Genomic DNA, 25539 nt, shown 5'->3' on the forward strand with positions numbered 1-25539 from the left:
TAAGGTCCAACCGAAAGGTTATCTTTGGCACATGTCAGACGACATAGGTAGCGCAAAAGTCAACAGCTCAAACTCCCACGAAACCATAATGTTCACCGGCGCAACCGATCGAGCGGTCAGTCAGTCGTTGGGCTCCAACACGTGTGTTGCTTACGAAAAAGGCGAACCGCTACCGCCACTACCCCGCCTTTTCCAGCTCCCACCGCTCCAGCCACATCGGCTTACCTGCAAAGATCAGAAGGAAAGATGAAAAATCGGCTAGGCAGATAAGGTTCGATTAAGTTTCCCTTCGGCCGTACGATAAGAGGTCGCGGCAAGTGAAAGTCTGGGACCGCACGCGGCTCCCCCGCTTCCTTCACATGCTGGCCCCCACCGCTACGACCACCACCACCACCACCACCGCGTGCCACCGCCTGGCCCCGCGGCTGAGATTTAAAGTTCCGCACTTCTTTCACCACCAAAAGGCCTCCGTTGAGTCCAGGCCCGCGGCATAGTTTTGGCGGAGGATGGAAAAGTTCCCGGCATCCTTCTTGCTCGCTCCCTGTTAGCAGGAACCAGCAATGGGGATTTGAAAAGCAACCACTACTCGCAACCGCTACCGTCTGTTAGCCCTCCCGCGAGAAGCTGTTTCCCAAAAGGGAAAAAAGAAAGAGCAAAAAGAAAAGAAAGGAACCAATATCGATAGAAAGAATTTATCATTATCATGATGGCTTTTTATCGCGCAAAAAAAAAACAAAGCAATAGTCGGTTTCTTTCCGATGTATGGCGATTGTGACAACCAGCCACAACGCATACATACGCGCGTACCTACGTACGTACAAGGGCAACAACAGAACAGGAAAGTGGATGATCGGAGCCGAGATCAGCTGGCGGGAACGAGCGAATCCCATTCCCAGGTTCCTGCCCACCCTCCTCCCCACACAATATGTAAAATCTCCACAACGGATCGACGTCTTGGCCCAAAAGGGCAACCTTTGCTAGTTTGCGCGAAGCTAAAAGTCGCCCCCGACCCGTCCCCTCGGGGCTCGCGGGTCGCGCGCCATGGCACCGGTCTAGCAATGCGGATGTGAATTGGTTGCGGTAAGCCCATCCGAGCGACAGACACGGCATAAAAGCGGTCAAGGACGGGAAGAAAGCGGGAAGGGAAAAAGCAAAATAAACACCACAAACGCCAGGCTAGGGAAACAATAGCAGTAGCGCCTGGCAATCCCCCCACCCGTCAAATCCTTCCCTCTTCGCAAAACGCCATATTGATGCCGTGCCGCTTACCCATCATTCCCATCCCGCCAATTCCCATACGAGGGATGAATTCCATCGTGCCATCACGCCGCCCGCCGATGATAGACTAGACGCGGCGCCACCTTGAGACATCTGATTTGCTAATCGAAAACTGAGAATGCGTCTTCACAATGCCATGCCCTAAGAGAGGCTAAGTCTAGGCATTTCAAAAAGCGATGTAGGTTTGAAGGAAGGACAAGGTTCGAGGTTGCGATGGGATGCCGATCTTTTCGCTTTCCCCCCCCCAACCGTCCTCCCCACCTTTGCAATTCCCTCAACGGTCATCGATAGTGAGAGGCCTCACCGCAGCACTCACACAGTCATTCTCTTCACCGGCCAGCAGCCCTCTAAGCCGTACTCCCAGCCCGACTCCCCCCAGGCCTGGATCTGTTCTTCCGCTGCTCCTTGTACATTGTGAACATAGTTTTTGGCTTCGGCTTGTCGCCCTTGGCATTGCTGCTCTCGCGCTGTGCCGAACTAGCCGGGGGCGGGGGACCGGGCATGCCGTTCGGGCGCTTCTCATTGGTGCTGGTAGATGGTGCTGGCATGCTGTTACCGTTGCGCTTGCTGTTGTCATTGTCGTTGTTCCTGGTGGTGGCGTGCTTGACGATCCCTTTCGCCGTCAGTTCCGGCCCAGCACGCGAGCTCAACGGAATTAACGATTTGTTGGACACGGCACGGGCTGAGGATGTGATCGCTGCTCTTGCGGATGTTGCCGAACTTAGTGGAGCGGGAGCAGGAGGCCTGTTTTGGCCTGGGCCTCTGGGCGGCCGCTGGGCCGTAGCGGCGGGTGGCTTGGGTGACGGCCCGGAAGCGGGAGCGGGTACAGGCTGAGGCGGCCTACGAGGAAGTGGATGCGCGATGGAAGTGACCGACGGCAGGGCCTTATCATTGGGAGCGGGTGAAGGACCCGTGGCCGGGAAAGTGGTCGGATGAGCAGCCGGTCGATTCGCGATTTGCTGAAGCGGTGAGCCAGTCGATCCATATTGTAGGTTGGAGGCGGTTTTTCGCCCCCGTCGCCTGGGCCCTCTGGGGCGATGGTTGTCTCTGCTTCGTGGGGTGTTATCAACGAGCGGGGTAATCGTGGAAGGCGGGCCTCTCTCCGCTGCGGGCTCCATCCGAGATACATTTGAGTGAATGACGGGCTTCAAAGGTCTGCCCTGCTCAGCAAAGAACCTCTCTAGCATGGCTGGGTTCATGATCCCTCTCTTGAACCGGGGCGTATAAATTGCCTCCACGTAATACTTGTACCATGGGAGAGGATCAATGCCTTCGTCAGCACACCCCTCGGTGTAATTCTTGAAGTCAATCCTTGATCTGATGATATAGTCATCCCATAGAAACGGGTGAAGGCCCCGTTCAATACTTCGCAACCATTCCAGTTGCCCACAGAGGTTCTCAAAATGTTTACGGTTTCCAGTGTACTCGGGATAAGCCTGGCTGAATTGGTCGAAAATATCAGTCGGCTTTGTGACACCGGGATCCTTGCCGGGTGGCTCGGTTTGCCCGAGTTCTGTTAGTCCCGCGTCGGCACCACCGCGAGGGTTCACCGAAGTATCGTTAGCCGCAGTTTGCTGTGGCCTTGTGGTGGGTGGCATCATTTTCTCAACGAGAGAAGGGGCTGTTGGATCGCCGGGAGTCCCCATGCTGTCGGCAATGCCAGCATCTGTTGGTGGAACGATGTGAGCCTCATTCTGCGGTGATTTGGAATGGCCGAGTAACACCGTTTCTTCAACGTGGGTAGTGTCTTCAGCCGTATTCGCACATTGAGCTTCAGTGGTGGTGAGGTCGACTGCAGAAGCTTGATAATGTTCTCCTGTGGGGATGTCGATGTCCATGGCTTCATGAGAAGTACGTCTAGAAGTGGCATCTGTTTCCATGAGTGACAATGACGGCCCATCATCCTCAATGGCCTCAGCTTTAACCCCTACAAGGGTTTCGACTCTAGGGGTGTCCGAGTTCGTGCCACTTGATGCCGGCCGCCGTATGCCCGAGGTAGAGGGTTGCCGAGACCCACTATCATTATTCGGTTCTTCCTCAGCATGCTCCTTTTTCACTTGAACAGAATATCTGGTACTCCGTGCACTGAAAGAGCGCGCTGGCGAGTTGCCAAGTTCAGATTCTACTTGGCTTGAGGCAGAGGATCCAGAACCTCGGCGTTGCCGAGACTCATCGACAGGACTGTCCATCTCCCTGTTGGTGAAAAATTGACGCCTCGCACTGCGTAAGTGAGCAGAAGGATCTTGTGATATGGGCGGATCTTGGCTGAAGTGGAAGTTTGTGTGAGACTTCTTGACTCGCTTGCGGGATTCATTTGGAGGTGACGGGGACTGTGCTTCCCGTTTTATGGGTGGGTCCTTGCAGGCGGGTGGATATGGTGAGCTTCTTGCAGGGGATGTCTCGCATTGCGATGCTCTTTCACATCGCACTGTAGGGCTGGCAGAAGTATTTCGGTCTTGGAATGGAGGTGAAGCTAGATTTCGCCGCTGCGAAGGCCGACTAGCCTGCTCATTTTGGATCTGACGTTCCACCAGCGCATCTTCTTGGTCCGGAAGAGATACCATCTTGCTTTCAGCACTGCCGTCAAATGTAGACCCGTGTTGAGTGTTGTGTGGTGCCCTTGCAACTTCATACGAGCATGGCATGACCGGTGCTGAGGATGAAATACTGTGTTCCTCACGCAGCGGTGACCGGGGCGGCTGTGTTACGGGCAGGGTCACGCCCGAAACGGACGAGTTCGTCATCTGCAAAGGTTGAGAGGTTTCTGGAAGGTGCAAATGTGTGTAAAGTTGTCCAGATGAGGAAACATGCCGTGACATTCGGTCGGAAGGGGGGTCTTTGCGACTGTCAAGTTCGTCCAGCCGACCCGCTTGACTTTTCGGAAATCGCTCTTGTTGGGCATATGAGAATGCTTGTGGCACAGAGGTTTCCAAGTCAGACTCGTCATCCATTGGATCATCTTGAAACTTAGATTGCGAGGATGTATGCGGCGGCGATGAAGGAATATCAGGATGATGTGAATTATTTGCTCCTCTTCTCTGAGAAAACATAGCACTCTCGCCTGTGTCCTGCTCTTCCGGCACACTGCTATCTGGCGGGAGGTCTGCCAAGCGTTTCACCGTCCGAACGGGGGATTCGGGCCAAGAGATATCCGAAGTCGGCACATTTTCAGGCTCAATTGAATGATCTTCCGAATCTTCGGCGTCGTCTTCTGGCACTTGCAATATGCCACTACGCTCCTCTGCCTTTGTTGACAATTTAATCAGTATATGACGTGGTATGTTGCCCACGGGAAAATGGTGCCCGACAGGTGAGGGAAGGATGGAGTCGGGCCTTTCCAAGATATTCTCTTGATCCGGAGGTATGTTACAGGCTGAACGAGTAGCAGGGAGCACACAGTTCCAACGGGGATGATGAAAGAGCCGCTCTTTGCATTTCTGGGAGGCTTGCGCCACCGGGTCCTTCTCAGTTGTTGGCAACACGTTTGGAAGACTGGAATTAGTCGTAGTCACCGTGGAACTACTGACGGCCGGGATCTGATACGAAGTAGGGGTGTTATTTGGGTTGCCAGCGCCTTTAAGTAGTTGTAGTTCGGCGGAGAACCCAGTTTCTTCGGAGGCGTTGCTCTTACCCGGGCCATGCTCTTCGACCGGATTTTCCGATTCTCTGGGATCGCTTGTAACAATGGGATTCTCATCTAAGGCAATGAGATCGGAAATATCTGCCACGTCCATGACCTGATCGGCTACCTCTTCATGCTCTTCTTCAGCTACATCTCGGATTACGTTTTGCTTGGGGCTCTGAACTTTTGAGTGTGATAAAGGTGAGTGTGAGTGTTGACGCATTGCCCCTGGGCGAGCGGGAGGGGGCATCGAGGCATCTGCTGGTACATGATGTCCGCGCTGCTGGCCTAGGAGTGCAAGCACCTGCCGGGTATTTGCCGACTTGGGTTGGACTTGTTTCCATGCGCTCGTTTGCTCGATCGGCTCTTTCTTGATCATGGTAGGAGATGGAATCGTGGTGCCATCTCTTTTGTGAAGAACAGGCGGCTGAGAAAAAGGCGCCTGGGTCCCGAATTGGCTTTGGCTGGCTTCTGATGGATCCCCTTGAGAGAGCACCTCGTCATCGGAGCCCTCTGGCGTATGCTCCGATGCTGAATCATCGCTGCCATTCTCTGAATGTGTCCTGTGGAAACGCCTGAGCAGTCTCCTAATCTTCGGGGAGGTCTCGATTGGCCTCGGGTGGCCATACACGGCCGCGCCATGTCCACCGTATAACTCAGCATCTTTGAGAAGAAGATGCATCGGATCCCCATCACTTGCGTTGAAACGTGGCACAATGATCTCGAACTGCTTGAGCCTGACCATGCCGCCTTTGGTGCACTGCGTGATGCGACGCCTCATCTTCTCTTCGAGCTGTTCCCGCAGCTTTTTGGAAAACCTTATTTTGATGGAGCTCTCGCTGTCCGACACGACGGCGTCGATGGGCTCGTCGTCTTCGACTTGAGTAAACTAGCAAGGAGTGAGCCAATGTAGTCCCTCCACAGTGAGGACACGACTGACCTCTACAAGCTGGACAAATGCTTTGTCTTTGACATTTCTGTAGACCTCCATTCGCAGGTTGCTTCCGTCGTCCTCGTACATGACCTCGAGCGCCTGCGAGGCGGTACATTTCGCCCTCTGGCTTGGGCTCATCTCCCAGTACCCCATGGCGCCTTCGACCTCATCTTCCACCGTTGCAGCGAGCCATGGCTGCAGAATGCCATAAGGCTGATTTCCCGACATTCTCTCTGCAGTGGTGCGAAGGGACTGCGGTGACTACTGCAGCATTGTCGGTCGAGCGATTGGCGGCCGGCGCAGCGGAATTTGGTTGATGCGGATGGTGCGTCTCGTCGCGGAAGTCGCACAGGCGGGGTGGAGCAAAGAGACAAGGCGTATCGATATAAGTCGCGGGAGACGCGTGGGGGCAGGCGGGCGACGCGCGCAGGCGTGACGCGGTGGGCTCACGCGGTGGGCTCGCGCGGTGGGCTCGAGTCATGGAGGGCCGAGTCAGGGTCCAGTGCCCCCCGGCGAAAAGGCCGGGCCGGGCTGCACATGGCCTGGGATGACAGCTGCACCCGGCGTCATCTGCCAAGCTCGCCTTGCGGATCGTCCCCAGCCCGCGCTTGTTGTGGTGGTGGTGGGAGAACGTGCACCCAAATCCAGAACTCAGGCCTCACTCTCCGTCGACACCTGCTGCCCATGCCTGTGCCAGCGGTGCAGCCCGCCAAGGCCCACGAGCCCATCGCCACCTCTGCCCGCCCCCCGCCGAGTTAGTCGCTCCCCGATTTTCCATGAGCATCACGCGCCGCCACTCTGTCGGCTCTCCATATCTGTGTCTCTTTGAGTCCTGATGCTGTAGCCACCCGCCCCCAGCACCATGCCCTCATCCCACTTTCAGGATGCACCCAGTCCGTCCACCTCGACCCTCCGCCTCTCGCTCGGTCCTCTTGGCCGCACATCGCGCCGAGGGTCCATTGCCTCGCTCTCGTCTCGCGCTCCAGTGGACAAGGAAGTTTTGCGGGAAGCGCTGGACCAGATCCACACCTCTGCCTCGCGCTCCGAGACCCTCACCACCTTCGATCAGTTTGCCTCGCCGCCGCCGCCGTCTCTCAATGAAAGCAAGGGCATAACCGGGGACCTGGTGCAGGGAGGGTTGAGCGGGCTGTATAATAGGTTCAGGACTTCGGTCGGAAGAGGCAAAGACATTGCTGCGAGTCCAACCAGCCCCACCGTCGGCTACGATAGCGATGGATCCGTGGCCAGCTCGAGGGTGAATGGGAAGCACAAGGCGCCCAGGAGCATAGCAGGAACAACCATGTCCTCGCCCGTGCTCCTATCGTCGCCGCCGCCATCGCACATCCACTCCCCCCTGGTGAACACCTTCAAGGAAGCTGCTGCATCTGCTCTCCCTGTATCCTCTGAAACGTCCAGCACATCGCGTGCTTCCATCAGCACCCCCCAATCTCCTCTGCCTCTTCAGGCCAAGTCGAAGCCGCTTCTGTCTCTCGCGCCTGTTGAACATGCCATGGGGAGGGCTCATAGCAGCTCTAGGTCCGGGTCAATATCTGAGCAGCATGTCGTCAGACGTGCAAGTCATTCCACAACGTCATCGCAGATGGAAAGGAATTTCCCTCATCGGAGCATACCCCGGAGCCAACCAGACCAAACCCCCGAAAGGCCGCGACCCTCGCTTGCCAGTCGCATGTCGGAGGATGACGACTCCAGTGTGTTTGGGGAAGAGGATATGGTCCTCGTGGACGAGCTTCCCTTGAACGATACTGGGAGTTTCTTTGCCGGCCGCTCTGATTTCTCACTGGGCGGGCCAGGGCCGGTCGTACATAGCGCCCCCCTTACAAGGAAGAACAGCTCGACGGCACAGACTAGCTTTCCGAGGGATGCAAATGAAGCACTCCCGGGGCAACCGAGCATCAGCGAAGCACACAGCGAGGGCATTCTGAAGAACATCAACCCAGACACGCCCACCTCGACAAAGAGCGGTGCTTCCAGACCGCCCATGGTATCAATTGGTCCGTCACATTTGCCAGGCTATCGCCCATCTCGTGCGCCGTCGTCGGACGACATGAGTTCGCTCACGACAGTCGCCCCGGCGCAGCCTCGCCATGCAACCTTCCAGCAACCCGACGATTATCACCGCTCTGTTTCCCAGACAAGGCAGCCTGATATGCGGAGCAGCAACAGCACCCTTGCTCAGATGAAGCGCCGGGTGCTCGGCAAGGAGTTCTGGATGAGGGACGAGAACGCAAAAGACTGTTTCTATTGCGGTGAAGTTTTCTCCACCTTTCGCAGGAAACACCACTGCCGGACGTGTGGCCAAATCTTCGACGCAAAGTGCACGTCTTTGGTTTCTGGAAAGGTGTTTGGACAGTCCGGGAACATCAGGGTGTGCAAGCCGTGTGAGGCCATAATCAACGGGAACGAAGACGATTCCTCAGATTACTCTGAAGACGCCGATCAGAGCTCTCTCTTCGAGAGCGAGGCCCTGTCGAAGCCGCTCAACCGGAGGAGCTCGATTGGCACGGATGCGTCCAAAGGGGACGTTGCCAAGGGAAGCGTCAAGGCAAGGGACCATACCAAGATCGGGACACCGATGATGAGCATACCTACGTCGCGAAAACCAGGCGAGAAGAGGCTGCGGTCTGCGGTAATCGAGTTCAACGCAGGCCATCCAGCGCTGCCGCGGCCGAGCTCGTCGAGATCGCTCCGCTCGCTCAGCATGAGGCCGCTGTCGTCATCGGGACACAGAAGGCATCACTCGCGACACCAGCACATGCGCAGTCTCAAGGATGAGCGCGCGCCGTTCCACCGACACCAGACAGAAGAGCTTGAGAAGCGGTCGATGCTGCCCGCCTTTCATAATGACAGCATCATCGACCCGGACCTCGCTGCGTTCATGTCCGACGAGGACTCCAGCGAGGACGAGACGCCCAGCATCTTCGCGGCGTTGAGCAATGACACACAGGAGCCGAACGAGGGCGATAGAAACGGACTCGGCGGACTGCTGTCGGTGATCAAGAAAGGGAAGTCACGCGCCGGGGACAGAAGCATCGCAGGCCAATTGGCAGCGCCGATGCGCGACTTTGACGCAGCCAGCATTTCAAGCCGGCACATTCCCCGCCACAACCGCCGCCGCAATCTCAGCGTCAGCAGCCTCACCCACCGCCCGTCACCGCGGCGGACCAAGAGCAACAGCCTGCTCAAGCCCTTCGGCATCAACCTCGCCAGCATCGTGGGCGGCCAGTCCGGGTCCATGTCAACCCTTGCCCAGGTCAGCGGCGGCGGATCCAAGATGGTTCGCAGCGCTTCCATGCGCGGCGACCACGCGCCCGCTGTCGAACTCAACCGAGCGAGCTTGCAACATGTCCGGAAGCTTCTTCGCCAAATGCTCCAGGACTCGAGCGTCGCCGCGGTTTCGAGCTGGGAGAAGGCCCTGACGCCAATCCTGCTGCGATGCACCGACGACGTCAACCCCGACGTGCAGCGCAGCGACGACATCGATATCCGCCACTACATCAAGCTGAAGAAGATCCCGGGCGGGAGGCCGGGCGACACGTCCTACATCTCGGGTGTTGTCTTCACCAAGAACGTGGCGCTGAAGAGCATGCCCCGGAGCATTCCCCAGCCACGTGTGCTCATTGTCACCTTCCCCATTGAATATGCGCGCCACCAGCAACACTTCATGAGCCTCGATCCTGTCATCGCACAGGAGCGAGAGTTCCTGCGCAACCTGGTTGGCCGCATTGCTGCGCTCAATCCTCAGGTCCTCCTTGTCCAGCGCAATGTCTCCGGCTTGGCCTTGCAATTCCTCGAGGAGGCCAACATCACCGTCGTCCACAACGTCAAGCCATCCGTTCTCAACGCCGTCTCTCGTTGCCTCCAGATCAGGATGATCTCGTCCATCGACAAGCTTGCGACCGATCCGTCAACCCTCGGCCAATGTCAAAGCTTCGACGTCAAAACGTACGTACACGGTCGCGTCAAGAAGACATACATTTACCTGTCGGGATGCAAGAAGGAGCTCGGCTGCACCATTGTTCTCCGTGGTGCCGACACCACCACGTTGAGGAAGCTTAAACAGATCACCGAGTTTCTCTGCTACGTCGTGTATAACCTCAAGTTGGAGACTTGCCTCATGCGCGACGAGTTCGTGTTGATACCGTCCTCTATAGACGGCGCTGAATCCAGGACCGGAAAGCAATCAGGCGAGCTGACTGCCGAAGGTGGCGAGATCGCGAGACCTGCGGCTTTGTCGGACGTGAATGGTGGCCCAGAAAGGAACCCAACCATCCAGGTCCAGGACGAAACGGGGCAGCCGACAGTTGCCCAAGCTGACGATGCGACATCGATCCAGACCTCCGAGCTATCACAAACAATGTCTGACAGCCAACAACAGCTCCTGGACCAGAACCAGCCCTTGGAGCACAGTCAAGAGCAGGCCAAAGCTATCACTGCGAGCCAAGAGCTGATGATTCCTGAGGACGTGCCTATGCCCTCATTCTATGGCGACATGGTTGAGAAGCACAGAACCAAGATTCTGTCTGCTTCACCCTTTATCAGATTCATGCAACCGTACCTTCTCACCCAGGCAAGGGAACAGGAGCGACGCCTCGCTTACCTCAGGCGCTTGCGAGACCAATACAGTCAGATTCAGGACGAAGAGGACGAGGAACAGGATTCGCATGAACGATTCGAGCTTGTGCAGCCGGAGATGGTTCACACCGTTGTTCAGAAAGCCTCAAGGCAGGTCCGCGACTTCCTACATGCCGTGCACGATGCGGAATACGACAAGGCCATGCACAACTACTTGACCCAGAAAAGGCAGTGGGAGGCGTACCTGTCAGCGAACAGCGACCTGTTCGATCCCTTCACCCATCAGAAAATTGCCGTTCTCTACAGCGTTGTCAACTCAGTGACGTCGACGCCTTGCATCGGCCCCGAGATCATCTCACTGGAATTCTACAAGGAGCATGACCTCGATCACGGCTTCGCCGCAGATTGCACGCTCGGCCAGTATGTGGAGGATCTCTGCTACACTGCAAACCAGATATGCACTGCAAATGGTTGTGGCAAGAAGATGGTCGACCATCACCGGCATTACATACACGGCGAGGGCCAGATGAGTGTGGTTGTCGAAAAGTACCCTTCCAAAATCAGGGGTCTTCACAACACCATGCTCATGTGGAGCAGCTGCCGCGTCTGTGGCCAGGAAACCCAGACAATCCCCATGTCCGAGAGCACTTGGAAATACTCCTTTGCCAAGTATCTGGAGCTGACCTTCTGGAGCACCGACTTACACCCTCGAGCTGATATTTGTCCCCATGATATCCACCGCAACCATGTCCGCTACTTCGGATTCAACAACATCGCTTTGAGAATCCAGTTCGACCCTATAGAGCTCTATGAGGTCATCGTCCCAAGGCCTACAATCGCTTGGAAGGTTGATCGGGATCTCAAGCTCAAGAACGAACAGTTCTCCAGGATCGAGGACCGCCTGGACAAATTCATGGCTTCGGTAAAGGCGCGCATAAAGAGTATCAGAGTCGATAGTGTTGTCCTGGAGAAGCATGAGGCATGCAAGGCTGAGATTGCCAATCTCATGAAGCGCGCCAACGATGAGCAAGACTTCCTACGGCGCAAACTTCAAGACAAGTACATGTGTTCGCGGTATTACGAAATCATCCCCCTCAATCGGGCTATCCGGGCAATTCACGAGAAGGCTTTGGCTTGGGATGAGACTTTTGCGAAGTTTGAGAAAGCCTTCTTCCCGTCGGAGAAAGATATCCAGCGACTTGCCGTGCTACAGCTGAAGAAGATCTTCTTGGACCGCGACGAATCGCAGACGTCGGTAAACTCCATAGAGGAGGGTATTGAAGAAGCACCCGCTGTGCTGGATGGAGACCAGGGAGGCGAAAAGGACGGGGAGAAGATTACGACTCCGACCCCAACGGGCATGTCTCCAGAACAGACTCGAGATGTGCTTGCGTCAGTTGTGGAGCAAGACCATAATGAGAAAGATGCGGAGAAGGCCGTGGAGGACAGCCAAGGACCCCCGCAACCTGCGCCGGAGCCAGATGTCGCCGTGCAGGACCACGCACCGTCTGTGCCGCCTGCTCCGACAATGGATCAAACGAACGTTGTTGAACGTGAAGATGTCCGACACCTCGATCTGGCTGTCCCCGCCGATACGCCTTCTTCGCCAAAGACCCAGTCCACACAAGCAAGCCAAGAGCTGCAGGTTCCTGCAACGGATCTCTCGAAGACTTCTACTGCTACTGGGCCCACCATGGCTCACCCAGCCCCGCTCTCTCGTGCTGTTTCGGACCTCGTCGAACAGATGCGCGGCGGTGGAGACTACCACGCCTCCTTGTCTTCGGAAACAGTTCCAGAGTCGCGCATTCCGCGCCTGGTCGACATGTCGAAGCGCGAGCCTGGGTCGACGCTGATCAGCCGGGCTCAATCATCTACCGGCATATCACGCATGCAGCAGGGCGCCAACAATGCTTCGAGCGCAACAGTGGCGACAACAAGCACTGGCAAATCTGATTCATCGAAGCCAAGTCTCACTGAATCAGCTCGAGCGCTCGAGGAGCGTATGTCCAAACGGCTCGGCCTGGGCTCCCTGCGGTCAAACAAGGGCAGCAGCAGTCATTCAATGATCCCTCGCTCGGTCCCCAGCAAGCCAAGCAACAACCCCAAGGTCTCTACACTTGCCAAGCACTTTGAGCAGCTCAGTAAAGAATTTGAAAGGCAACGTCTGCGGGAAAGACATCAGCGGGCCGCCAAAAGCCGACAAGCACGCGCCTATCCTCTTGCCTCTTCCAAGCCCATCGTCGAGATTTACCGTGATGCCGCTGATGCGGTGCAGGAGAAGGAGTCGGATGAAGACCTGACGTCTTCGACGCCTCCCCCTCGACTCAGTGCAGACACTAGCACATTGAATGAAAGCAGCTACACTTCGACAACTACGCCAACCCTCGAGTCACAGTCGCCCGTAGAGACGCACCACGAAGAACCAAGTGAACACTCAAAGCGGGCCGACGGTGCGGAAAGCGTTGCGGACACTGCCAGTCTGCACCAACACTCGGATGCCGAAGGGGATGCAAGTGACGTCGAGAACATCCTCGAGGATATTGGCATTCCAGACATCTCGGACGGTTCTGGGATACTGCCACCCATGGATTCGTCGACAGATCTGAGCATTGATCTTCCCAGGCACGAAAAGTCATTCATGATGAAGATGCTTAACAACTTCTGGTCAGAGCGTTCGGCCAGTGGTTGGACGCCGTTGGACTACCCGTTTGCGCCCATCGAGCATGTCTGGGAGGACTCTGACATAATTGTCCGCGAGGATGAACCCAGCTCAATCATTGCTTTGGCCTTGTCGAACGGAGACTACCTGGGCAAGTTGCAAGAGTTTCGAACAGAGAATGGCGAGTGCGGCGACTATGGAAGTGAACACAGCGCGCACTCGGAAGAGGCAAACATCGAGCACAACCTGCGGCACAAGTCCAACACGAACATCAAGTACGTCTTCCAGAACCGCAGTGTTCGGGCCACTTGCAAGATCTTCTTTGCCCAGTCATTTGATGCCATGCGCCGCAAGTGCGGCGTAGCGGATCGCTTTGTCGAGTCCATGTCTCGATGCCTGAAGTGGGACTCCAAGGGTGGCAAGACCAAGTCCCTCTTCCTCAAGACCCTGGACGACCGCTTCGTGCTCAAGTCTCTTTCGCCCATCGAGGTCAGCGCATTCCTCAAGTTCGCGCCAGACTACTTTTCATTCATCCACCAGAACCTCTTCAACAACCTGCCCTCGGTCATTGCCAAGATGTTCGGCCTGTTCCAGGTCACCATCAAGAACCCTGCCAGCGGTCGGGACTTTGACTGCTTCATGCTCGTCATGGAAAACCTGTTCTACGACCGCGGCAACGACCTGCGTCGCTTCGACCTCAAGGGCTCGATGCGCAACCGCAAGATCCAGAGCACCGGCGAGCAGGATGAAGTGTTGCTGGACGAGAACTTGGTCGACATCATCTTCGAGAAGCCCATCTTCGTCCGCGAGCACACCAAAAAGACGCTCACGCTCAGCGTGTACAACGACACGCTCTTCCTCAGCAAGCAGAACGTCATGGACTATTCGCTCATGGCCGGTTTCAACGACTCGAACCGGGAGATTGTCGTTGGTATCATTGGTAAGTCCCGACTTTTTCTTTTTTTTTTCTGCTCACTTGCAAGTTTGCATCTTTCCTACTTCATTCCCCCTGCCTGGGCCCATCACCTTAGAAAAGAACGCTGAACTGATCGTGACCTTTTTTTTTTTCGCCACAGACTGCATCCGCACGTACACATGGGACAAGAAGCTCGAGACATGGATCAAAGACCGCGGCAAGAACAAGCCGACCGTCACGTCGCCCAAAGACTACCGCCAGCGCTTCCGTGTTGCCATGTCCAGCTACATCCTACAGGCCCCCGACTTCTGGCACGCCTTCAACACCGCAGTGCCCTCTGGCGGCAGTGGCGGCGGCGGTCCGTCCGGCGGCGGTCAGATCCTGGGGCGCGAAAGGCCTCCGGCGGAGAAGACGGCGACGTATACGACTGGGGATGGTGGCTTGGCGCCGTTGCTGTCGGGTGGTCAGGAGGGGGTGCCGATGGCGGGTGGCGGCGCGTTGAGAGAGCCTGTCGTACCCATGGAGGCAGAGGCGGAGATGGGGCTGGGGGGAATGATGATTGAGAGGGGGTGAGTGTGGCGGGGGGCCGGTGTGAGACATTGATGCTTTATAAGGACATGGGAACTGAATCGGGGGAAGGGGTTTTGTGCGCTTGCTTCTTCTTCTGTGTGCAAACCGGAAGATTCTTTCCTTATCTCTCTCTCTCTCTCTCTCTCTCTCGTATGCAAAGACACGGCGGTCACGATTGTTATGCTGCATAGCGTTTGGCGCATGATGTATCTTTCCCTTCCTTTTGCTTCTTTCAGCAAAACTTCCCCTGAACCGTCTTTCTTTCTCTCTGGTTTTTCTTTTGTTCTTTTTTCTTTTTTGCAAGCGCTGTCTTTGGGAGACTGACGATGATGACTCAAGATACATGATCTCTTACATTTATATCTGTCATGCTGATGCTAATGAGGAACGCGGCGCCTTGGTTGTTTTTTCTAGTTACAAGTATGACATCCAAGAACATAAATGAATAGCTTGCAATTGTAGAGCCGGGTCATCTTGGATCTGATCATGATTTCGGTAGAAAATTAATTGAAATACTGACATGCATATACTACGAAGTCATCATACCGTCAGAGCATTTTGGGTGATGCTTTTGAAGGTTACCCAAGCACTGATCGTGCCGTTGCATGAAGCTGACTGTGCGTTTAACTCTCCAGCAACACTCAGTGGGCGGATTTGGTGTGATACTCAACCTCGAAGGGTGTCACCCTTGTCATGCGGCGTATGCCAGCTCATAGCCTCGCGCTCAAACTAACACGGCACCTAATCACCGCCCGTTGTATGAAGCCTTTTCGACTTTTCTACTTGCAACCCCGTTTCCTGAACCTCCGCGAAAAGCCAGGAAACCAAGTCTATCCAGACAATTTCGCTTGCGAGACATCACCAGATACACGTCGCAAAACAATTACTCATGTCTCCACGCCGGCTGCCGCAACCAGGGCTCGCAGCAAGCGCAAGCGGATTGTAAATCTATCAATCAATCCAAGCGCAATCTTGGCCGGTTGATTGATCAGCCTGAAGACCCCTCCTGGATTGCAATCGGACCCCCGGAACCCGCTTGCACTTGTCAATCAGATCAATCGCGAGCCCTGCCCGCAGCAGGCTCAACACCTTTAGCGCGCCCTCTGGGGCGGACCTGACTGTCCACCCAATGGTTGCTTACAGGCTTAACGCCCTTGATGCGCATTTTACACCCAATCACTTCGCAGTACCTGGCTCTGAGGCTGAAATAACCTTAGCCAGTGCGGGGTAAATCTTTTTCGCTTTTATAAAAAATAACCACTCTATACTGATCTGTGGTACCTTGAGAAAGCCAATCAAGCATTTTGACCCACCAATGGAGCAATGGGAGATTTCAATGCCCTCCACATGGCAATCACTTGGACTTCAGCCGCTTGGCGTAACTTCAACGCCGCCAGAACGCCTGTTACTTCGGCAGGACCGCTTTCTGGTGCTCTTTCACCGCCTGCAACCGCTCCCGCCCTCACCCCCAACGGTCGCCCCTTTCTTCGCGAAGACAGGAGCAACGATCATGCGGAGAGATAAGGTTCACGACAGCGTTTTATCTGTTGACCAGGGAGCTCAACAGAGACGCGCTTGATCTCCGGGAATGCCTTTTTTTTTTATTCCTGGTCGTTTTCGATTTTCTTCCTCTCATCAGCGGATGAGCAATTGACGGACCGCAAAGCCTTTCTACTACCGTCCGGGCTTATGTCAAAGAATGGGTAAAGCGGCGAATTGAGCTCCTTTCCGGGTCTTTACTTGCATTCGTATCTTCTACCTTACTACTAAATAAGAATGATATAAAGAAATAGAAAAAGAGCAATTACTAGTTCATCCATCGGTCCCCAAGCCGTTAAAATCAGCGCCCTGATGTTCCTGTAAATTCCCACGTACTGACACCCTTTGTCAATTCACCTATGCTAAGATTACAGGATGTAGCAAACAGCAACGGCGCGTATTTTCCTCTCTAGTTTACAGCCCAACACTAGCAACCAGGCCAGAATTCTATCCACTCGCTTCTGCTATCGTTTTCATTTACTCTCTCGGTCGGCATATTGACTGGCATGCTTTTTTTCTTTTTCCTCCTTCCCGCCAGGTCTGCTTGCTCGTATATAATCTAATGAGCAACAGCAACAGCGCATACATCCTACGCCTGCCTGCTATGATATATACCATATTGCTATAGTTATTCAACTCTATAAGAGTCTCTCCCATCATGAAACGAGATGCAGCCCCGATATAGATGTATGTTTTGCCGCGTCGCAGGCTTTCAGACCAGGGTCGCCGGGTATGCTTCTCGTGTAACCAATTAGGAACACGGACACAGAACTCCGTTTGTACGTTTGTAAACCACACATACCAGTGATAAGCTACCTGGAAACTTTTTTTTTTCATAGAAGCAAAAAGGAAAGCATACACATTAGCTGCCCCCCTCCCTTTCCGATCATACCCTATTTTACCCCCTCACGGCCACAACCCCCCCTCCCCTCCCCTCTCACCACCTCCGCCTCTTAAACTTCAACTCCCCTCCACTATCCTCACCATCATCGCTCCCCTCCCAATCATCATCCTCATCCCCCACTCCCAATCCCTTCGCCAACGGCGCCGATGGCACCACCTTCTTCCTCCCCCCACCTTGCTTCGTCGTCGTCGTCGTCGTCGTCGTCGTCGTCGTCGTCGCCGTTCCCCCAGCCTTCTTCTGCTTCTTCGCCGGCGGCTCCAAAGGCGCCGGCGGACCCATGGCGCCTCTTTTGCCCCCCCTCGTCGCCGTCGCCGTCGCCGTCGTGCTGCCACTGACCCCACTCGTCGCGCTCCCCTTGCTGTCCGGCCTGGCGTGTTCCGTGCTGCCGTCCGCCATGGTCTGGCTGCTCAGCGCCGGGGACGGGGACGGGTCGCGCTGCGAGTACGGAGGAGGAGGATGATGGTGGGGCGGGTGAGGGTCGGCGGCCCGTTTGCTGCCGCCGCCGCCGCCGCCGCCGCCGCCGCCGCGGGCGGTGCTCGCGGTGGCGTAGTAATCAGGAGAGGGGGGGAGGGGGTCGTTGCTGTTGTTGTTGTTGGCGTGCGCCGCCGCTCTGCTGGTCCTGCTGGATGACGACGACGACGTGGCGGTGCCGGGTCTGTTGGACGACCGTGTCGACGGCGACAGGGCGGATGCGATGTTTTCGCTGCGGGGCCGGCCAGCGATTTCCTCGGGGTCGAGGTCCTGCAGCTCTTCCTCGTCCTCGGAACCGATGGCGATTGCGCTGGCGGGCCCGTTGTTGCGGCCACGCTGCTGCTGTTGGGAGTTGGTGCCGCTGCGGAGGTTGCTTCGTCTGAAGGAGGTGTCTTCGTCGTCGTCAGTGTCGCCTGGATGGCCGGACGTGTCGCCGATGCTTCTAGTGCCTGCCCGAGAGCGGATGCTGTCGAAAGTGCCGGTCTTGCCGGGCCGCGGCCTAGTTCGGATGCTGTCGAAAGTGCTGGTATTGTCGAACAGGTAGGGATCCTCGGCCGCGCCGAGCGTCACTTCTTCGAGGGGGACGATGACTCTCCGCGAACGGAGCGGAGCTTGCGAGCCGCTGTCCTTGTCGCCCGGTTTGCTCTTTCGGAACTTCTTGAAATTTTTGCGGCCGTTCCACTCCGGCTTCCAACGCTCACCGTCGTTGTTTCCTTCCTCGACATCGACGAGGTTCTTTCGAGGAAGAATCTCCATGACCTCAACTTTAGCCAAGTCCTTCATCTGATCAACGTCCATACCCTCCAGTGCTTCCCGTAAAGTCTCTTCGTCCTTCTTCCGCCCGTCTTCCTCCTTTTCACGACGTTCTCGTGCTAACAGCGCCAGCTGCTTGGAATTGACCACCTTCTCCGGTTTCGACTTACGCAGCTCCGAAGGCAAGACGAGGGGCGGCTTCTTCGGTGTCTCTTCCGTCTCCTCTGGGATATCTTTCATGGCTGCGTCTTGGAGCTGCTGTTCCAATTTTCTCTTTTTCATGGCATACGCGGCAGGGAATAGCTTTTCGATAGAATTCGCGTCATCGTCATCAGAGATGTGCACCGATTCCACTGGCTCATGCTGCCTCTTCGTTCCCCTAGTGTGTCTTGCTCGATCTTGTGACCTACCAGTGTATTGCGATTGCGCCGTTGACCATTGTGATTGGTCGACGTGACCCGGCTCCATTTCATCATCCTCATCCGACACAGGTTGTATTTTCGGTACCATGTCTGGGTCGAAATCATCAAAACCTTTGAATCTAGATTCTGTGAGTGCGCGACGGAACCCTTTCCGGGTAGTCTTCGGCACAGGTGGTTCTGAAGACAGCGGAGCCTCCATCTGCGATTGACCCGCCTGCGTTTGTCCTTCATGTGAGGCAACAATAGACATCTGAGACGGACCCACTGCAGTCGTGTTAGCAATTCTCAGCCGAGGTAGAAAGCAAAAAGAAAAACGGCACACCTGAAGTGGACGGCGGCGGTCCGGGAATGCTGCTAGGAACAGCCTCGTCATCCGTTTCCTGCTCCAGCGGTCGCCTCAGCGGCGATGCATCGTTTGTGATGATTGCATCCAAAAACTCATTTTGGTTGATGCTCCGCTGATTCAATCCCAGATCGACAGAATGGTAGAATCGCTTCCACCACTTTTCGTCGTTCCCACGAGGCTCCGTGAGTCGCACCACCACCACCCCCTTGCCCTCGCTGCCGTCTTCAAACTCGCCAGCACCCTTCTCTCCAGCAACACTCTTCACGTATCGGATGAATCCGTCGGTGTCGTCAGAGCCCGTCTCCAGCTCCCGCAGCAACGCCTTCCCGGTCCCCTGCTCCACGACCGGCCCGAGCTGTGCGAACTGATTTCCGTCACTGAAGACGAAAGTGTACCCCGCAAACACCGTCTCCCTCTGCGGGTCCGGAGCAAGCATATCCGCCGGCCGCGCCACCGGCTCGTTCGCCGACGGCGGCACGAAGTCCAGCTCGCGCGGCCAATTGCCGTCGAAGTCCTCCTCCAACGGCGCCCTCGGCACCTCTTCGACGCCGACCGCGACCACGACCGGCTCCCGCTTCTGCGCGCGCTCCTCCAGCGCCCGGACGAAGGCCTCGGACACGACGTGCGCGCCCTCGACCAGCGCCTGCAGCACGCGCGGCGTGTTGCGCTTCAGCGCCACCACGTGCGTCGTCACCCCGGCCACGTACTCGGGCACGACGGCGACGTCGAACGGCGCGAGCCGCTCGCGCAGCAGCTCGGCGCACGAGGCCTGATCAGCGACAGCGCCGTCGTCGTCGTCGTTGTTGTTCCTCTTCGTCTTCGCCTTCCTGCTGCTTGTGGCGCCGCCGCCGCCACCGCCGAGGCTCGCCGTCAGCACGACCGGCTGCCATTCCAGCCGCCATGCGGCGCTCCATTTGCCCAGCCTGATCTCGTGGCTCTCGTGGCCGCGGCGCCGGTAGCCCTTCCCGGCGGCGCTGCCCACCACGCGCTCGCAGCCCTTGAACTGTTCGCCGTCGAGCCACGTCCCGAATCTGCTGGCATCCGTCAGGACGACTTCGGAGCGCGCGAAACGTGTCGACCATGGTGACGGTGACGACGACGACGATGCCGACGGGGCGGAAAGGGCGTCGGGAGCGGCCCTGGCGTCGGCGACGTCACGCACGGTGATGATGAGGTGCTGGCGCGAGACGGATTTGTGGTCGATGTGGAAATGGAAGTCGACGTCGTTGCTGCGCGTGCGGCCGAGCAGGTGCGAGGTGCCGGGTCGCAGCCAGCAGCGCTTCTTTTGCGTGTGGTCGCCGTCGTGGGTGAGGAGCCACATATTTTTATTTTTTATTTTTTTGCGGTCGGAGCGGGAAACAATGGGGGTTGTCACTGCCTGGGTTGGGCGCGTCACTCGATGGCTGCTGTGAGCGGATGTGAGGTATGTCGACGCGTGGGAGCGGCCGACGCGGGTGTGGGAGTTGTCAGAGCTTCAGGCAGAAAGACGCGCGCGATAAGGATGCGGTGTCACGAGACCCGCCATCTGAGCTTGATAATGCTTCCCGATCAGGCAGTCACTCTGTGCTCCCCGGGTTTCAAGCTTTCCTAATGCTCTAATGCGAATCCGCCGTCTACTCTGAGCAACTGGGGTATCAAAGCGGGATCCCTTCCACTCGCAAAACCATCGCTTCTACGATCCCCCCGCGTTTCCTCAATCCATGTCATCCAAACTGCTCGCAGCGGGGTCTTCCGCGCTGTGCTCAGGCACCAAAATACCCACCACACATTCACTTAGCATATTATCCCAATTCACCCACGGATGCACTTCATTGAACAGCTTTCCCCCATCCTTGCCCGCCGCCCTGCGCAGCTCACCCTCGCCACCGGGATGGTACGGCAGGTACGGCGTGATGTTGTACACCTTCCCCTGGTATGCGCTCCACGCCGGCATCGTCTCACCCGTTTGCTTGTTCTTACGGCCATTGTACCGCTTCAGCTCCGACGGCGCGACGCGCCGCAGCGATCCGACGCCGGACAGATTTGCGCTCGACTTGACCAGCGCCGCCCAGTCCAGCGGCGAATGGCCCGGCGTCAGCGACACCTTGGCGCGCGGGTTTGGCGTCTTGACCGGTGCCGCCATAGGCAGTCCCAAGTTGCTAGAAAAAACGCCGCCGCCGCCGCCGCCGCCGCCGCTTCTGGGCGGTCCTCTGTTCGGTAGCGGGCCGGATGGGCCGGTGCGCAGAGAGCTCGCAGGCATGCGCGGTGGCGGCATCAGCCCGCCTGAACGCTGCTGTTGTAGCCGTGGCGCGGGCGCGAGGCGCGGTGGTGCGAGTGAGGATGGCTGGGCCGACGGCGACTTGAGAGCGGAAGGTGCGGGCGAGGGGCCGGAGGTGCGCTGCGCAGAGTTCACGGCAGGGAAGGATGGCGGAGGCAAGCTGTCTCCGTCGTCGCCTTCGTCGTCGTCGTCGTCGTGGTTGTCATGGTCGGAGGAGGCGACTGTGAATATCGGCACGGCCGGGAAGACGGTGGCTTTGGGGGTCGTTTGCGCTGACTCGCTATCTTCGGAGGGCACCTCGTCCAAGCGCGGAACTTGTATGCTCACGGCAGGTTTGCGCTCATCTGCGACGGGCGGCGGCGGAGACTTGTGTGAGGAGCCCGGGGCGGGTTCGCTCGCAATGTCGTCGGACTTGGGAGGGGCGGCGAGCCCCCTTTGACCCCATTGCCTGAACAGCTGCAGCCATGCCCGCGGCGGATGGTTGTACAGCAGAAAGGTGGCGGAAATGAGGAGTGCGGAGATACCAAGGAGCATGTCGCGGGATTGAGTTGGGGGGGTGTGGATGACCTGGGGTTGATCGGAGGCTGACTGTGGGATGGCGGCCATGATTTCATGCAGGGACCTCGCCGCCGCCTGACTCGTGCTGGCGCGCCGTCATCGAGCTCTGATCCCGCAGCCACTCTCTGTCTTCTGTTCAGTCAACGGGCCCCCATCATGTCCTTCCGCACCGCCTCGCGCACTTGCGCACGCCAGGCACGGCAAGCCTTTGCCATGGCTCTCGGCCCGCACAACACCAGAGCTGGAATTTCCACGGCACTGAGCGCCGCACCGTCGACGCGGGTGTCGTGCCGTCCAGCAAGCATTGTCAGCGAGCACGCCCGTTACTTCAGCAGTAAGCGTATTGCAGACGAGAAGATCGACGAGATCCAGGAGCTGTACGTCGGGGATGCGGCCAATATGACGGCGCCCTCTCCCTCGAGTGTCCCGCAACTGACGCCACATAGCTACGCAACCGCCAAGGACGAATTTGAGATCGCAGCTGAAGAGACCGAGGGCAACACCGTCTACGCCGCCGACGACCGTGCGGCGGCGAGGGAGGCGCTCGACGAGCTGAAGGCGGCTTACGAGGCCGTGGTCGGTGGAGATAACAGGGAGGTTGGGGAGGAGGTCAAGCGGCGGATAGGGCAGAGGATCAGGGAGCTTGACAATGCCGTGGTGGCGCTGGAAGAGGCTGCATCGCACGGCGACTAGGCTAAAGAACAAACATGACATTTTCTATGTATGCAGTACGGCAGTCGCCCTCACAGCTCGTCCTTGGCGGCGCCATTGATCTTGACGAGCTCCGTCTCGAAGATCAGCACGCTGTTGGCCGGGATGGGGCCCACGCCGCGAGAGCCGTAGGCCCACTCGGGCTGGATGGTGAGGGTGCGCTTCTCGCCAATGCACATGTCGAGCAGGCCTTGGTCCCAGCCCTTGATGACCATGCCCTTTCCGACGGTGAAGGAGAGCGGCTGGCCGCGGTTGTAGGAGGCGTCGAACTCTGGCAAAGTCAGCGCAGCAGGACAGGATGGGCGGGGCTGGCGGGGCGCACCGGTGCCGTCGGCCTCGAGCGTGCCGCGGTAGTGCACGTCGACCTTGTCGCCGGCGACGGTCTTGCGCTCGCACTCGACGCTGTGGGTGACCTGGATGTCGAGGGGCTTGTCGAGGGCGAGGGCCAGCGGCAGGATGGCAACGAGGGCAGTGCAGAAACGCATGGCGGCGGTGGGGTCAGCGGGTGTTGTTGCTACGTTGCGGCCGACGCGCGGGACTTGGGTAAGTACTTAGGGTTTGCGCCAAGACATGATCCATTAAGCACTACAGACTTCTATATCTACTCCGTCCTATCTCGGCCCCCCCTCCTCATCCAGCCATGCGCGGCTGCTTCCCGGGAGCTTCTTGCCCGAGGCAGGCGGGCCGAAGCTGCTGAACACATTCTTGCACCATCCCGAGATGATGGGCTTCCCCTTGATTTTTTCGTCGCTCGTGCACTTCAGCCCGTACGGGTTGCCGCTCACCTTTGCGCATTGCATCGCCTTTCTGCAATGCCTGTAGACGTGTGGCCGTGTGATCAGGCCCGACTGCTTCAACAAGCCCAGGGTCTCGCTTTTAGGCGACGGGGTTTCGGGGGCGCCGTTGATATCCTCGCACACGCACGGATAAACCATGCCGCGCTTCTGGTTCAGCGCGCCGAGTGCCTGGCCGCCAAGACTGTTGCACACCGGCAAGTGGATTGACGAGACGCCCATCTTGCTGACTCGCTCCAACATGGTCTCGACATCGGTCTGGTTCGTGTGGCCCGTCCGGCCTTCAAGGATGTCCCTATTACGCGTCTCTTTGTAGTATCGGACGGACGATCTGACAACATCCTCGACGGTGATGTTCCGCCACTTCTCAGGGTGAGCTGCAAAGCACATCAGTCAACCTCTTGAACAACACGACCGGGAGGAGTTTAGCTACTTCTCAACGTCTGAAACCCCGGCAGTACGTGCAAGTATGTTTCCTTGTCTTCAAAGTTATCCGTGCCGGTCACGAAGTAAGTTATGTCCGGCTCCTCGGGCAAGCAAACCTTGGCGGCCTCGTTGATCCTCGAGTCCGTCACGCAACTCGCGCCGGTGGGGGCTTTGGACCGAACGATCCAGGCATTCGTGGTGGGTTCACTCCACAAGAGGTCAATGGCGTGGCCAACCAGCTGTGTTGAAACCTCTTTCTCGATTTGTGCGTCGGTGTCATCGCGGAACGGGGCGTGGAAATACATGAGGGCGTCGATGATGTTTCTACCGTCGGCATTATCTTTCCGTCCTTTGACCGTAGAAAATGTTGTGTCTTTAAGGAATTTCTTCGCCTCCTCCGCCGCGGTGGTCCACACTCTTGAGAATTCAAGTTCCCTACGGGCGAAGAGAGTAGCGCTGTTTTCATGGCTTAGTTCGGCAGAGATACCATGTTGGTTGATTGGACTTACTCCACATCGCCCGGCTTGAAGTTCCCTGCGATCGAAGTCCCCCCGGCGTAGGCTGAAGAGAGGGCCCCGATAGCAGCCCCTACTAAAGCGCCCGTCACCTCGCCATAAATAGGGACAGCGTAAGGACCAGCCGCCGCCGCTGCGACGAGGATGATCAACAATCCGATAGATAAGGCAACCGATCTCCTCTTTACCGCTTCATCTTTTCTCGCCTTCTCTTGCTTCACGTACATGTCCTGGTTGTCGGTCCAGCTGAAGGTGTGCACAAGGTCCGCAAGCATGTTGTTGATATACTGAGCTCCATTCTCGAAAGCGCGGACCATTGTGCGCTGGAAGTTGTAGAAGTTGGAAAACGCGTTGGTTGCATAGACAGCCATGGTGCGTTCGTGCTCGTACTGCTCCGGAGTCTCTCCCTGAAGGCGGCCCCGGAATTCGGTGCATGTGATAGACTGCGTTGCCGGTTAACCAGCGTCCACGGCGTTGCGGAGAGAGGCAGACGTACAGAGCACCCTTGATCAACGCTGCACGCCGTAGCGCTCAGTGCAAGATTCGGAAAGTTGGTTCGCAAGACGTAGGAGAAAAATGACGGGGCCATGTCATTGTCGGGTGTGGCGCGGAAAGCCTGCATCCTTGCTCGCAGCCACGTGTCGATTTCTTTCGATTTCGCCTGGAAGATGTCGGGCGTCATCTCTGGGACATTGCACAGGCCGGCTTCGAGCGGAGCAGGCACAGGCTGAAGGCTGCTGTTGCCGGGTGGGGCGGCATCTGTGGTGGCGAGCAGAGCCCCAAAGACTGCCAGAGCCGCGAAATGCATGGTACGTACAACAACGGAGCGACGTGCCTGGGAATAGGGCGTGCGGGGCTGATTGGTTACCAGGAGACGGATTTAAATACGTCGCCTGGCCATGGGGAGAAGATGTTGAGCGAAGGGAGCGTTCATGAGGTCCGATCTGCGCCACGGAGCGGGCCGTTGGGATGACCCACCCGAACAATGGTCACTACTAGGTACTGTCCCTGCCGCCGCCCGTCACTAGGTGCTGCCCGCCCGTCACTGCCCGCCCGTCACTAATAATATGTCCCCCAACGTGCGCACTCCCATCATCGCTCTCCTCCGGCGCGAAAGCATTGCCTGCCGCTGATGGTATGTACGTAGACTCTTCTGTGTTCCACATGACGCAGCAGCAGTAGCAAGGCGCGTACCCGCAGGCATGCAGCCCTGCGAAAAAAAGGACGCGTACGCAGCACTTGCTGTACGTGCAATCTAAATGGCGCGACAC

General features: G+C 57.2%; 7 protein-coding genes across 7 annotated transcripts; 2 read left to right on the forward strand and 5 right to left on the reverse strand.

Annotated features, from left to right (window-relative positions):
- Positions 1-1625: 1625 nt before the first annotated feature.
- BKCO1_9000113 (telomerase holoenzyme est3 subunit) lies at positions 1626-6062 on the reverse strand (the record flags this gene model as incomplete). The annotated part of the gene is made up of 2 exons (XM_020279753.1): positions 1626-5789; positions 5841-6062. 2 exons carry the CDS (start codon positions 6060-6062, stop codon positions 1626-1628), a joined length of 4386 nt encoding a protein of 1461 aa, XP_020133083.1.
- Positions 6063-6696: 634 nt separating this feature from the next.
- Positions 6697-14575, forward strand: BKCO1_9000114 (1-phosphatidylinositol-3-phosphate 5-kinase; the record flags this gene model as incomplete). The annotated part of the gene is made up of 2 exons (XM_020279754.1): positions 6697-14026; positions 14163-14575. The coding sequence occupies 2 exons, from the start codon at positions 6697-6699 to the stop codon at positions 14573-14575; spliced, it is 7743 nt and encodes a 2580-aa protein (XP_020133199.1).
- A 2473-nt stretch (positions 14576-17048) lies between these two features.
- On the reverse strand, positions 17049-20328 carry BKCO1_9000115 (dna damage response protein; the record flags this gene model as incomplete). The annotated part of the gene is made up of 2 exons (XM_020279755.1): positions 17049-18925; positions 18984-20328. The coding sequence occupies 2 exons, from the start codon at positions 20326-20328 to the stop codon at positions 17049-17051; spliced, it is 3222 nt and encodes a 1073-aa protein (XP_020133112.1).
- A 372-nt stretch (positions 20329-20700) lies between these two features.
- On the reverse strand, positions 20701-21870 carry BKCO1_9000116 (heme steroid binding protein; the record flags this gene model as incomplete). The annotated part of the gene is made up of 1 exon (XM_020279756.1): positions 20701-21870. One exon carries the CDS (start codon positions 21868-21870, stop codon positions 20701-20703), a length of 1170 nt encoding a protein of 389 aa, XP_020133080.1.
- A 108-nt stretch (positions 21871-21978) lies between these two features.
- On the forward strand, positions 21979-22515 carry BKCO1_9000117 (uncharacterized protein; the record flags this gene model as incomplete). Its single annotated transcript, XM_020279757.1, has 2 exons — positions 21979-22199; positions 22269-22515. The coding sequence occupies 2 exons, from the start codon at positions 21979-21981 to the stop codon at positions 22513-22515; spliced, it is 468 nt and encodes a 155-aa protein (XP_020133200.1).
- Positions 22516-22565: 50 nt separating this feature from the next.
- On the reverse strand, positions 22566-23018 carry BKCO1_9000118 (fkbp-type peptidyl-prolyl; the record flags this gene model as incomplete). The annotated part of the gene is made up of 2 exons (XM_020279758.1): positions 22566-22804; positions 22856-23018. The coding sequence occupies 2 exons, from the start codon at positions 23016-23018 to the stop codon at positions 22566-22568; spliced, it is 402 nt and encodes a 133-aa protein (XP_020133122.1).
- Positions 23019-23144: 126 nt separating this feature from the next.
- On the reverse strand, positions 23145-25076 carry BKCO1_9000119 (uncharacterized protein; the record flags this gene model as incomplete). Its single annotated transcript, XM_020279759.1, has 4 exons — positions 23145-23704; positions 23761-24209; positions 24263-24711; positions 24765-25076. 4 exons carry the CDS (start codon positions 25074-25076, stop codon positions 23145-23147), a joined length of 1770 nt encoding a protein of 589 aa, XP_020133123.1.
- Between the last annotated feature and the right edge of the window lie 463 nt (positions 25077-25539).

This window comes from Diplodia corticola (genome assembly GCF_001883845.1).
Source record: "Diplodia corticola strain CBS 112549 chromosome Unknown scaffold9, whole genome shotgun sequence".
Classification (NCBI taxonomy): Eukaryota; Fungi; Ascomycota; class Dothideomycetes; order Botryosphaeriales; family Botryosphaeriaceae; genus Diplodia; species Diplodia corticola.